The sequence below is a fragment of the Seriola aureovittata genome, chromosome 7 (genome assembly GCF_021018895.1).
Source record: "Seriola aureovittata isolate HTS-2021-v1 ecotype China chromosome 7, ASM2101889v1, whole genome shotgun sequence".
NCBI lineage: Eukaryota > Metazoa > Chordata > Actinopteri > Carangiformes > Carangidae > Seriola > Seriola aureovittata.
The window spans coordinates 19,015,559-19,029,114 of NC_079370.1; the positions used below are offsets into that span (position 1 = coordinate 19,015,559).

Sequence of the window (13,556 nt, forward strand, 5' to 3'; positions counted from 1 at the left end):
GTCACAATTAAGTAAGGGGGTTTTCAAGACTCTCACTCATACAGCATAGATGTTCTTGCAACCACTTGTCTACAGAAACATCTTTCACCAGTCCTTTGCAGTTTGTACTGACACAGAACCCAGCAGGCAGCCTTCTTATGGGAAAAGCTGGGAGGGCATATGGTGTATCATTAATTCATTTCCCAGGCAGCCTTGCTTGCAGGTGTCCATGGGGGCCGTTTTATCTGCTGCCTGCCTGAATACAGTCTGGTCTTATCCAGGACAAATGCTGTGGCACATGCTACTGGTAATCTATTGCCAGACAAAATAAATAGCACTTAGTCTGCTTGACATTTAAATGTTACATCCATCCATTCTGAGTGACTGTGTGGGATGCAAACATTAAGGAGGAGAGAAGAGACTGACACAGACTAGAAAGACTGGTGTTCTTAAGGAAGACTTGATTAAAGCTTAAAGCATGGTTGTCAGATTAGTCTTCAAAATCCACCTGGTTGAACTTTTGACTCAATTTACAAACGAAACAGAACCCCCCAAAAAACTCACCATTATTCTCAGCGTACATCCTAATCACAGGCATCATCTCGAAGAGGACTTTTGGTTTTGAGTCGATGAGTTTGCAGTTGCGGCGGTCCCAGCCTGCTCCCTCCAGGTACAGGCCATAGACGTACACTCCCTCCGAGGGTGGTTGGGTGATGTCGTCCTTCATCCACCTGGTCACCTCATTGCACAGCACCATACGGTCCAGGGCCCAGCCTTTGTTGGCCCGAGTGATCTCCTACGAGTGCAGGGACAGTTTGCAAGTTAAGGCAGTGATGTAGGCAGTGCCACATAGCAGAACACCTGAATGATAGAACTGACATTTGTGTCCCCATTAAAAAAAAAAAAAAAAAATCTATTTTGATAACAGGATTGTAATAGAGGTATAATATAAAAAACATTATTGGGCAAAGAAATGCACTATATCGATGGTGTTTTGTGCAACGCAGTACCAGCAGAAAGAAAATAAATCCAATATGACTCAAAAAGAGCGAGGAACGGGAGCAGAGTGCAACGTAAATGAATTAAATGTGAGTAGTATATCCCTTCAGTCATTTCATTTTGAAAGGCACACAAAAAAAAATCTTACTGGGAACAACAGGACAGACACACAAGAGTTCTTATAAACAAGCCAGGAATTTCACCACATCACACAGTCAGAGCGCCCTGCAGACACTTTGTGATGCCACTGGTCCAAGAAAAGCTGCAATGTCTCTCCTGTGAAGCTGGTATACAAGTTTGGTGAGCAGATACGCCTGCTTTATTTATTAACAGGCGTCCAACAAACCCCTGCTCAGTAAAACACAGACATCTGCATCCACACTATTTTCTCTGTCTCTGAGCAACCAGGATGTTGAATAAATAAAAACTAGAGGGCAGTCAAATGTGTGAACTTGACAGCAATGCTAAACAATTTTCTATTCCTACCACTATATAAATTGTAAACTAAATTGATTTGTCTGAAAACATACTTCAGCCAACAGAACTGTTTCAGTTCATGTTCATAGTTACTGTATATGATATCTGGATCTCCAACAAATTCAGATTTTAAAAAATCATTAAGGCCACCAGTCATGCAGACTGAAGGTTTTGTAGAGATATTTTGTTGACAAACAAAAAGAAATCAAGAAGTAAAAAGGTAATAACTTGCCCTTGGTGGAGGCAGTAATAGATGTATAAAAGACAGATTTAGTTCAAATTGCAAGGCATTGACAAATATAGAAAAAATACACATTCTATCCTGTAGGTCTCAGGAGTATTTAAAATACATAGAAAATGCAACAAAAACAACATAAACATGGTTATTTGGTGTGTTTAGACCTTGTGTAGGAAAATAATTTATGTTTAATAGTACTTCATATTCCTGCAAATAGTCACTGTTCACTGTAGTTTTCAGTCCATAACAAGGACAGCTGTGAAAATGCTTCTATTCTTAGACAGTGAAGTGAAAATTGGAGAAATACTGTATAAATTTAGTTGTCAACTACAGACCATTTGCTGAGGATTGCAAATTATTATCATCCCATTTTCACTTGCTTTTTAATGTTCCATATAAATGTAGATACTTCTCTGTATATTTATAAGGTTCAATAATGAGCCCTACCAACAGGGACATGATTTGAGATTTGGAGCAAGAAGGGTCACACACTCTGTGTGTGTTTGTGTGTACATGCGAGTGACTGCGTGTATGAATGTGGCCATGTGCCTGCCTCTCCCTCTGTGTGCCATCTGGCCTCCTCTCTGGCGGTGGGCGAGTAGGTAGGTAGCCTGATGCCGTGTATACCTGTCTCATGGCTGTCAGGAAGCCCTGTGGGTTGAAGAAGCCTGTCATCCAGAAGCAGTTGGGCCGTCCTTCAAAGATCCACGCCTGGAACTGCCGGTTCCGCTCAAGCAACTCCGTGAACCAGAACCCCAGGGTGCTGGAGGCCCACGATGCCTGAAAAACAAAGACAAACAACAACACTAACAAAACGTTATGATGAAATGCTGAAAACTGTCATCCAGGTGTATCAGAGGAGGACACAACAGGGAGACGAGAAGATGAAAAAAGAAAAGTGTCGTGAATCACCATGTGGCAAGAGGAAAAGAAAGAATTCAGCACAGTACAATTCAAAAAGATTAGAAAACAACAGAACACAATAGAGTGAAGGTGAATGGGCCAAAGCAGATAGCACTGCAAATAGGACATTTCTGTATCTGAGCCAGGAAGCCATTCAAGTCTAAATTATTCTAATGATGTAATGTTTGTGAGAGCATGGCTTGAATGCCAACAGAATGATTCAGATGTAAAGATATGGGAAAAGTCATTCCGAGTCATACTTCTTTGTTGTGCTCTCATGCACTCCCTGTCTCAATATTAATATTCTAGCAATTTCTTCAGATAAGTTTGTTTGTGAGTCATTTCCATTCATCACGGAAATGGATTTGTGCATTATGGATACAATTTTTAAATGAAGTACATAAATATAAAAGGTAAGGAGCATCGGTGTGGGCTAAACAAGAAATTAGAGGCTGACTGATGATAGTGAACAGCATTTTAGCCAGCATGACGTATCTGATGTTATCAGAAACAAACAAGTAAGCCTTCAGGACAATAAATAACATCAGTGAAATGATTCCTGCACAACCATAAAAGGATCTTTGAGATATTAACTGGTGCCTCAAGGCTCCCAAAAATGGCTCGTTAGCATTCTGTATTAAAAGCAATGGCCATTAATAGCTTTCAGTGAGTTAAATGAAGCCACAGATGAAAAGCCACTGCATTCAATCTGACAACTGTGAGTTCAGTTTATAACTTAAAATTCCAGACTATGTTCTCCACCGACCTTCTTCCAGCGTGCGGGAATGCGTGCGTCATACATGCAATCCAAGGCGTCTCGCAGGTTCTCGCTCATGATGATGGTTCCATCGATGGCCAACTTGAGGTCAGTCAGGGTGTTTCGGACCAGAACTATGACCCTCTGCATCCAATCGATCTCCTGACGCAGGAAGATGTTCATGGGCTGGAAGGGACCCATCTTCTGGAGACGATCTCTCACCTGATTTCATCAGGTAAGACAATTTGTTAATATTAATAATTATTAATTTATCTAATTTTAATTTATCTTCTGAATAATTAATATATGTATGGAGTGATTGGAAGCACTAAAGTTCAGTTTACCTGTATTCTGCACAACTTTTTTAAAATATAATTTGATCCATTTGCAACCTTGGAAATGTTGCATGAGCTTTTCCCTTTCTTATCCAGATAATTAATACAAACTGCCTGCATGCTTCAGGTGCACAATGAGCACATGATGCGAGGTTTCTATAGTTACTACTATTTATAAGGAACAGAAAAGAACAGAAGAGAGATGGACTTCATGGGTGTTTCTCAAACCATGATACATTTGTCCTTTACTGCACATACAGTTATGTCTGTAAACACTTCTGTATTCCCTCTCATTCTGTTGGGCATCTGTACTCTACATACAACTGTCCCATCATTTTAAAACATCTTTTGAGGTTTCGGGGGGTCAATTCAGCATGGGCTACCACGTATCTTTTTTTAAACTTTTTTCATATATTCTAAAGAGACAAACAGGCAGATAGATGGATCTGAAAGTGGTAGATGCAAAGTGTGATGAGCAGTGACAGATTTTCCATGATGAACTTTGCACCTTGACTCACTCAAATTCACATTCCCGTCACTTTCTCTGAAGTGACAAAAAAAAAAAAAAAAAAGGGGAGAGAAACCCCTAAATAAAACAAAGCTAGCAAGATTCAGCTGCATTCACACCCCTTCTATCTCCAGTCGTCTTTGCTCTCTGTCTGTCACCGTCTCAAACACACACAACCTTCCATCACCTCACTAACACACATCCCACCTCTCTGACTGCACCACACCAGCCTCTTTGCACAGCACACATGGTGAGTTGAGAAACACTGCACATGTTGCTTCACTCGCCTCAGGTGGTTCATGGCATGCACACACACTTGCTTACTTCAAAGGGTACATAGTCAGGAGGTAGTTTCTCCAGCATGTCATCAGCCAGCCTGGACACAACAGCCTCTCTGGTTTCCCCTCTGCCTGATGAGCTGTCTTTTGGCTGAATACTGAGGATGGTGTCCAGTACATCCTTAGCCAGTTTACTCTGGTAGGTTATGTCTGCGTTTGGGTGAAGACCAAATACCTCTGGAGTGTCGTAGGCTGGCAGACCCTGTGAAAGGAAGAGCAACAGTTACTGGACCGGGGGTCAGGTATTCGGACAGCAGAGCATTTGTGCAAATATTTTTAGACAGAAATAGCTCTGATAAACATTGTGAAATATTGTGAGAGAGCCCTTGTGCCCCTATTGAGCAGCATATCGCCTCAAACGGAGCTGGCAGAAACACGCTGGCAAAGCTTATCGGAGAAATTCTCCAACAATGTGGAATAGGTTTTTCTGTGTTTTTTTTCCCTCCACAGTTTCAAGTACCCATTTCCCTGCACTGCAGGTTTTGTCACTGCTAAGCCCACTGTTGGCCTGGGGGAAGTGTAGACAGCCAAGTGTCTCCTCTGATACACACGGTGTCACCAGCTGCTTCTTTTCACCCTCCAGTGAAGAGCTTCGCAAGGATATAACACATGGGAGATTCATGCCATCCCTCCAATCTAACCTACAACACTCCCTGGTTTTCCACCTATAAACACAGCCAACTGTCTTCAATAGGCCCAGGACAGAGCCATTGGATCTAGTGCTGCGAAATGAACCATCTCTGTGGTGATGGGTAGCTGTATGTGATGTTTCAGATGGACATGTTTTAGGACAAGACAGCAATCCTCAGCTGTGCCTTATAGAGAAATGTGTGTTGTGATTTCTTACCATCTCAGAGACTGCAGACTTGAATGTACATAGTTACTGGCAGCAATGGACCTTGGTTGCATCTCTCTCTCTCACAAACTTGTGTTATTTAACTTTTGTTAAAAGTTTTCTGAGCAAAGGAGATCACCCACTGACTGTGCGCGCTATGACAGGAGTTCTGTAGCAGTCAATAACAATTGTTCATCTGGTCTCACAGGATAAATATCTCAGCAGTATAGATGTATGCCTTCACTAATATTGTGATTAATTATTTCGTCACAAGATCAGGTGGCTAAAAGAAATCCACTGGAAAAAAACAAAACAAAACCTGAATACAACGCATATAAACTGGTTCTCTAATATGGTTTATTTATAGTGAACTGCTGACCCTAATAGGAATTACATGGCTGCCACTGATGCCATTTAAATTAGTGTAAAACCTAGATTTTAGGATTAAATTCAGAGCTAAAGTTGCTCTAATTAAGATTAGGAATTCTAAAAGTGACTCACTAACATCGGCTCAATGAAAAGCACTGAGTTCAAAGCTGTGTTGCTTTAATTGGTTCGAAGACATCTTGCAGTAAGTGTCTTTCTCAATGACAGGAAGACAGACCATCTGTTACCATAGTGTAACTAATGATGTTCCTTATGGAACTATAAAATTCAGAATAAACTTAATCTGAAGTGGCTGGACAAAGCTTTATTATGATCAATAATGTCATGTGAGTAAACAGATGTAATATGTTGTATGCTTTGTTTTTTTAAGGAAACCTATAATCTACTTTAATACATCAAGAATGGTGCAATGGCGTGAAATGGAAATTAGCAAATGAACATGGCGCCAGAAAATAATGTTTCATCTTCATATGTTAGCACATTTCAGAAAAGATTTATTTCTCCTTGGGTTATCAGATTCCCTCTGAGCTTGTTTCTTTGTTGATTGAGAACAGCTCAGAGTTCGCACTGTGGAGACACTTGTGATTTATGTCATCATAAGCTAGTTTATCCTTCAAACATCAACCACACTGCATTCAAATAGAGTCAAACATCAGGAGAGAACCTGACTAACACTGGGAAAAATGTGAGGTGATGAAGAGAGTGTCACAGTGTGTGCTGCACAGAATAGCCTTTGTTCCTTGCTGTGGTCATTTATTTCCTCTTGGGGAATTTTAGCCTCGTTCCTGTCTGTCTGTATTTAATTTAAATACAAGGACACGTGGACACACACACACACAAACAGACATGCTGTGCTCTGTTGTGTATTTTGCATGTGTAGATAAAGTGTGAACATGTGTGTATTTTTGTCAATGACAGAAAGAGAAAAAAGGGTTGTAAGCAAATTTGTGTGCGTGTGAATGTTTCATCTATGTGAGTTTATATCTGTCTATGTCTGTGTGTGTGTTCTCCAAGGCTGTGTTTGTCATTCTCTATTTGAAAGGCAGTGCAGAGGAATAAGCTTGCTGAGCCTGGCAGCCCTGAGCATCCATCATAATGAAACCAGCTTTAATGAAACTAGCTCAGGAACTGCCCCCAGACATACACATAGAGCACACACACACAAATCATACATAATCTGTGATAAAATGAGCATGCTTGCATTCTATCTAAAATCCCAAATGGCAGCTTGTTGCGTGTTGCTGTCCTCATTGTTAAAAAAAAATAGGCAACATCATATGACAGGAACATAATTTCAACAAAGATGTAGAAAATTAGGGAGTTAATGTGCCGAAACGAAAAGCTCTACAGCCTTTACACCTGTTGTATTATTTGTAGAAGTCAGATAAAAACATGTACCCTTAACCATCATCCACCAGAGAGGCACCCACCTGAATGTATGTCAGATATTGGTCAACACTGGAGCATTTCGGGATGCTGTAGCCCTTGTAGAAGTTGAAGGCAGGTCCAAACATGTCCTCACTGAACCACACCTTGGCAAAGGTGTTGAGGAGGCGCTTGTCATAGTCGTCAGTCACACGGCCACCGTACTGAATCTCTCCGATCATGTACCGCACCGTGTTCCATGATACACCCTGAGGAGAAAAGAAATATTCATTGTGATGGTTACAGTACTCACCAAAATAAAATCAGTTGTTCAATTGTTCGTATCTGATTCGTGTTATTGTGAGGCATAACCTCTGAGGAAACTGGAAATACCATGGGACAGGGACTGTGGTTTTTCATCTTTAGCATGGTTATTATTTCTGATGGACATGAGTTTGAAATTAATTCCTTTCATATCAGATGGCAAACAGTATGAGAAACTCTTGTTAACTCTCACAAAAGAAACAGGATCAAAGGGACTTTTTCCTTGTTTCTTTTTATCCATTTTTGAAACTAATACAATTATATTAGACGCTCACATTATAATGTTGTCAAATACATTCTTATGTGAGTACAATAATTACTTGACAAACCCTAATTTCTTATGACACTTTTATTAGTATTTATTTTTGACATGCTGCCACAGGAAAACTGATCAGGAGACAACCTGCTGGTCACTTCTTCCACTAGTAAGGTGTCTATTATACTTTATTTTAAAATCTTCATTATTCTGTAACTCTGCACTCAGAACTACAGTATTTGTTGGTAGCTCTTAAATATGAGTTTTTTCACCTTACTTGCCCTCTATTTGAACAAACACTGGTATACAGTGAGAAGTGTCACTTCTACCTTTTTAATGTCCATGTCATCGAGGTGGTTCTGAACAAACTGGACAGTGGCATTGAAGTCCGCCTGGTTGAACTCATAGGGGATGTTCCATCCCAGAGGGCCATACTTCCTCCTTTCCTGTACTGTGCTGTGGAGAAATGCAACTCCATAGAGCATCGGCTTCCACTGCACCATGTTACTGACATCCAACAGGTCCTGGTTTATACCTGGTGAGGGATACACGGATGAACACATGAGCAGTCTCTTGAACAGGAGGCTAAGAACCAGAAAATCACTGTGGCTCTGTGAGCTGTCAACAATTGGATGATTCAAAGCCTTCCAGCAGAAAGTTTGTTACTTCAACTGGTGGACGCTGGAAAATTTTAGGAACGGATACCAGTGCTGATTCCCTTTTCAAAGATGGAATAAAAAATCAAAAGACTAAAAAATAGCTTTAGGATGGTGACTTTTGATCTGAGTCAACAAATTTTACTTAAGATTTTTCTAAATGAATCCTTTTTTTTTTTTTTTTAACATTTGTTTAAATATTTTAAGATGCAGTATTTTCTGAGACACCAGGTATGATGTACGTACATAATGGAAACAAACTTAATAATGAAAGTTGGCAATTCTCTTTTGGGGAATCTGTCAGGTAACATCTCAAAGGGCTTTACTGGACGCTGATGAGGTTTGGGAAATCTTTCCAGGCTCAAGAGAATAACTGTGTGGTGGGGGATTTAAAGTACCAGTTAAATTCTAACTTTTAATTTACATAACTACCAAAATTTGGATTTGCAAAACATTCAATTACTGAAAAATGTCTCTCCAATGGCCATCTGACAAGCAATTTGGTTTCTCCTTAATCCAGGTTGTTCAGTTTTACCGTAATTTAAAATTTGGCAAGAGAGACTCAGCTTTGAGGGAATAAGGGAAAATCAGAATGACCTGAAAACAGACTTTAATATTCTGAAAGCACTACCCACAACAAATGTAATTTTTCCAAATCTGATGAAAAAATTCAACTTCTAATTACAGCCACGATTCAAGAGCTGAAGATAGGCGTGTACCCAGACTCTCAATTGCTCTTCAGGAACATGTATCCCTTTTCCATATGAGCCAGCCAAAGACAGCTGGTTTATACCTAATAAATATTCTGCTCTTCTGCTTCTTTAGGGTTTGACTCTGTGTTTCAACTTGTTTAAAATTTCAGTAACATCACAGGCTTCTGGCACTTCGATGTAACACAATGACAAACAGTTATCATCTTTTCTCCCACTGACTTTCTCCAAGGATATACACATCTCTTAGTTATTGATTATGTGACTGATTGACTGTCTGTGTGTGTGTGTGTGTGTGTGTGTGTATGTGACCTGTTGACATTTTATTTCAGTTGATTTCAGGCTGGAGCATTGTATTGACTGATAGGAGGATACATATATGTGCATCTTTAGTCCTAGTACACTCTCACCACTGAACTTGCTCAGTAAATTGTGACAAAATTCTGGTTCATTTGTTTTCCTTTAAACTAAACCAAACTGGCCCACCTCCATAGGTCCTTTTAAGCCCCGCTTTGAGGCCCTGTGGTGGTTCGTTGGTGAACTTAATTGACATCTGCAGAAGGGTGATGGGAAATTGTCGGTGGACCTCTGTGGTCATCCAAAGGCGGAAGCTGTCGTGTACAAAGTCTGTCTCTGTCACTGTGTCCATTAGCTCGTCCATGAAGTCCAGACCCAGGTGGCAGTTCTGGAGTAAGGCCCAGCCCCCCTGGCGACATTTAGTAAGTGTTATCATCCAGATTAAGGACAACAAAGACATGAAGTCAAGATCCCCCAAAAAGAGCAACTAACTCTGAAAAGGTTGATCTACCTTTTAAGGATCACAGAGCTTAAACACACATTTTTAGAAACTGAGAACTGCAATGTCTACTTCAACATATTGCATGAAACAGCATTTTCTGCTGCTAGATGAAATGATACAAAACTAGCAGCAACCTCACACCACTGACTCACATTAGCCATGGTCTGCTGCAGAAGCTTGCGGGCGTGGACCTCTTGCCCTTGTCCCATGGAGACATATCGGGTCTCAATCTTCAGTCTCTTCCCCAGTGCGATGATGGAGTCAGTTGGATCTGAGCCCATTGACAAGAAGCAAATGAGAGGTGTTCGTGGGTCTGACTCCTCCCACATCTTCTCCAAGTCAAGAACCACCCCTTCGGTGTACTTCTCCCCCATTGCGTCCATTATGTATTTACGGGCCTAAAGGAGAGAAGGAAAGAACTGAGGCACAGTATATTTGTTGGCCTCATAATGCATCATTAAAACACTAGGGGAAAGACTTCAGCATTGCAGGCCAATTGAAAAAAACAAAATATTGGAATTACTTTCTGAAAGGCCAGGGACTGAGCAAATAGTTCAAAGGAATTTTTTACTGGCTTACTCTTTTCAGTCGACAGTAAAGACTAGGGAGGTCAGACAAGGACAACTGCTGGACTGTTTGTGAGTGCAACAAAATAAATTCCACTCCGGGCTTGTCTGCAGTGAACCAAAAAAACTACCCATCAGTAAAAAGTGAATGTCCATTAGCCTTTGTAGATATTCAGGCTCGGTAAGCTTCAGAGAGAGAGCTGTTTTACTAAATGTGTGCCACTTTTCCCTTCAAGGAAAGTTTTGGCCAAGGGGGATGTTACTGTAGATTAAGATATTTTAGACTCTTTTTTTCTGGACCCAGTTTCATTAATACAAGTGAATCTTTGAAGTAAACCGGCATCTCCTTCCCAGCCCTAACCTATCTATTAATTAGGAATAAGTTGCTTTAAGCTACTCAGATTTACATGACCTATACTGTTATATAAACCAATGTATTGTGGCTAAACTGATTAGACAACCAAAATTTGGCTTTAAGTACACACACAGATGTGTCTTTTCTAACCTGTGCGATGGTCCTGTCGGGACACCAGCAGCGTATGAAGAGCAGGCGTCTAAAACAGTCAAGAGCCTGGTCGTAGGAGTTTGGAACGACTTCCTCCTCTGGGGCCTCCTTATCAAACCATGACTTCCACTGCTTCTCATTACGACTTATCTGAAAGACAATTTCAACAGCTCTGACACAGGACGACACATTAAAATTACAAAACCTTTCATTGCTTCCCATTATATCAAATCTGTACAGTATAAAATGTAGGAAAAACAAGAGTAACCTATTATATAGCTGGACCGTGTATCGTCAGTGTGCAAAATTGAGGATGTAACTTAAAACTGTTGTAGAATTGCTGTAAACAACTGACATCATCGCGTCATATTTGCAAACCGATGCTCCGCCTTTCCGCCACTCACTGAGCAATAGAAGCAGATGCTAGAGGGCAGTACTGGCAACTATCTTCTACGGAAAGACACAAAGGTTTGTCCAAAAAAGTTCCTAGATCTATTTCTAGGTTCTTTTTTGGAAAAAAAAAAAAATCTCTAAATCTACCGACAAATGTGCGAAGTTGGCAACACTTAACCCATCCTAATGGAACCTGTTTGTGCCAATTCATTTTCAAAGAGCAATGGCCAATCTCAAACAGTCAGCCAGTTGACCAATGGTGTAACTTGATCAGTCATGGTCATTCATATATAACAACATATTTAATGTATACTGGTTGGTCTTTCTCTCCATATCACATATGATTACATATGATGTACTCTAGGTAAATGCACAAGCATACAGTATAGTATGTCGTAAATATGGATTATAAACACGAGATCCTGGATTAGCACTTGTTGTTCTGTACTTAGCTCTAATTGCTTGGAAAGCGGTTCGTATTGAATCCTTGTAAATACCATGTACTTCCAAGACATGGTATGAATGCTTGACAGCACACCATATGCTATATACTGTGACATCACATAGCCTGTTAATCACTGTATTTACACGCATGCAGGAAACCAGTTTATTGGGTAAAATCAGGTTAAAGTAGGAAATCAGAGATCACGTTTACAGTACATGCACAGCCGTAACCTGGTAACCGTATAACTCGTATTCAGCTGTTGATAGAGAAGGTGCTACACATTCACATCGCACACCTGAATTTCTGAGACAGTAACTCTTCACCCACAAGGTTAAAATGGTTTCCTGAATATGATGTTTGTTTTTGGGTTGAAATGAGGAGCAGTTCATGAGCTTCTGCCTCATGTGTGTTGTGCAGCCTTGTTTGAAGTGTCAAGTCTGAGCCAGAGGCTCAGATGAGTCTGTCCCTCTCTGGGGGAAATGACAGCACAAACCTGTCCTCACCTTGTTCTTCTTGCTAGACTGATTTCATAAGACAAATAACTGTTAATCCCTGTTAATCATCCACACAAAAATACATGTGTATTTGTGTATGTGAAGAAATACAAGTTCATGTACACACATACATAGTCCTGTGTGTCTATGTGCACACATGCTCAGCCAAAAGTAACTGATTGAAGGTTTCTCCAAACTAAGCTCATTTCACATAACACTGAGCTTTTCCTTCCATGGGAGCCACCGGGCTGTCAGTCACCCACACAAGGGTGTATGTATGTATGTGAGTGACAGTCAGTCGTGATGAGCGTGTGCAGGTGTGTGGATGTCTATAAAAGAGAGAGATGACGCGAGACATGATAAGACTGATATTGACATGCTTGCTAGAGCAAAGAAGAGCTGTGAAAAAATATTTAATAAGCACCTAGAGACCAATGCTGAAGCTGTGTGTGTGTGTGATGACAGATAAGTTATCTGCAAACTTAATAAATAAAAGTCCTTGTGGGTTAAAACTCTCTCAGCTAAAAAGAGGTATCATAGACTTGTCAGGGCACACCCCAGTTGATCAAGCTGTGTGTGTGTGTGTGTGTGTGTGTGTGTGTGTGTGTGTGTGTGTGTGTGTGTGTGTGTGTGTGTGGTACCTGATCCAGTATATCAGAGAACTGCCACAGTTTGCTGAGCTCTACAAGGTTGAGCCAGGTCATGTCAAGGATCCATTTAGCTGGTTTCTGAGGGCAAGCCTTTAGGTCCAGAGATGCACCTCCTGGATACACACATACACACCACGGTAAATGTTTCAAATACATGCAAACGTGCAAACATAACCTTCACACAAAAGTCATGTTGTGAGTCCATGTTCGGCAGGTCGCAGCTGACAGATGGTCAAGCTGCATGCAAGTAGCAGACTGTGTCTGTTCTGGCCTTGCCAGTTGTCATAGTTGGCTTTTATCCCTGCGGTGAGGAGCACGCCATATCTGAGTCAGTGAACTGCTACATTACCAGTATGTTTGAAATGTGTGTAAACCTTGAGACAAGCATTAAAAAAAAAAAAAAAAAAAAAATCAATATCTGCTGAGTGAATAATGAACAGATCAAAATAAATAAATAAATAAAAAAAGTAGTCTAGCAATTTTAGTCCAACTTAATCAAACAACCTGGAGGCTGTTCTAAGGTGAGCCATAGCTGTACAACAACACTTTTAGCTTCTCTTTTTACATGTTGAGATTTTAATGCAGTCTCAGAGGAAACCGGTACACACTGGTTATCTTCAACTGCAAGGTCAAATCA

General features: G+C 40.6%; 1 protein-coding gene across 1 annotated transcript in view; it reads right to left on the reverse strand.

Annotated features, from left to right (window-relative positions):
- The window catches only part of dnah5 (dynein, axonemal, heavy chain 5), a 96,264-nt gene that overhangs the window by 3,012 nt on the left and 79,696 nt on the right, over window positions 1–13,556 (reverse strand). The window contains exons 77-86 of the mRNA XM_056379909.1: window positions 12,911–13,032; window positions 10,938–11,087; window positions 10,019–10,264; window positions 9,554–9,773; window positions 8,031–8,236; window positions 7,187–7,390; window positions 4,521–4,736; window positions 3,363–3,575; window positions 2,321–2,473; window positions 544–775 (exon numbers count right to left, since the gene is read on the reverse strand). Of these exons, the coding sequence (XP_056235884.1) occupies window positions 544–775; window positions 2,321–2,473; window positions 3,363–3,575; window positions 4,521–4,736; window positions 7,187–7,390; window positions 8,031–8,236; window positions 9,554–9,773; window positions 10,019–10,264; window positions 10,938–11,087; window positions 12,911–13,032 (1,962 nt within the window). The remainder of the gene's footprint in view (window positions 1–543; window positions 776–2,320; window positions 2,474–3,362; window positions 3,576–4,520; window positions 4,737–7,186; window positions 7,391–8,030; window positions 8,237–9,553; window positions 9,774–10,018; window positions 10,265–10,937; window positions 11,088–12,910; window positions 13,033–13,556) is intronic.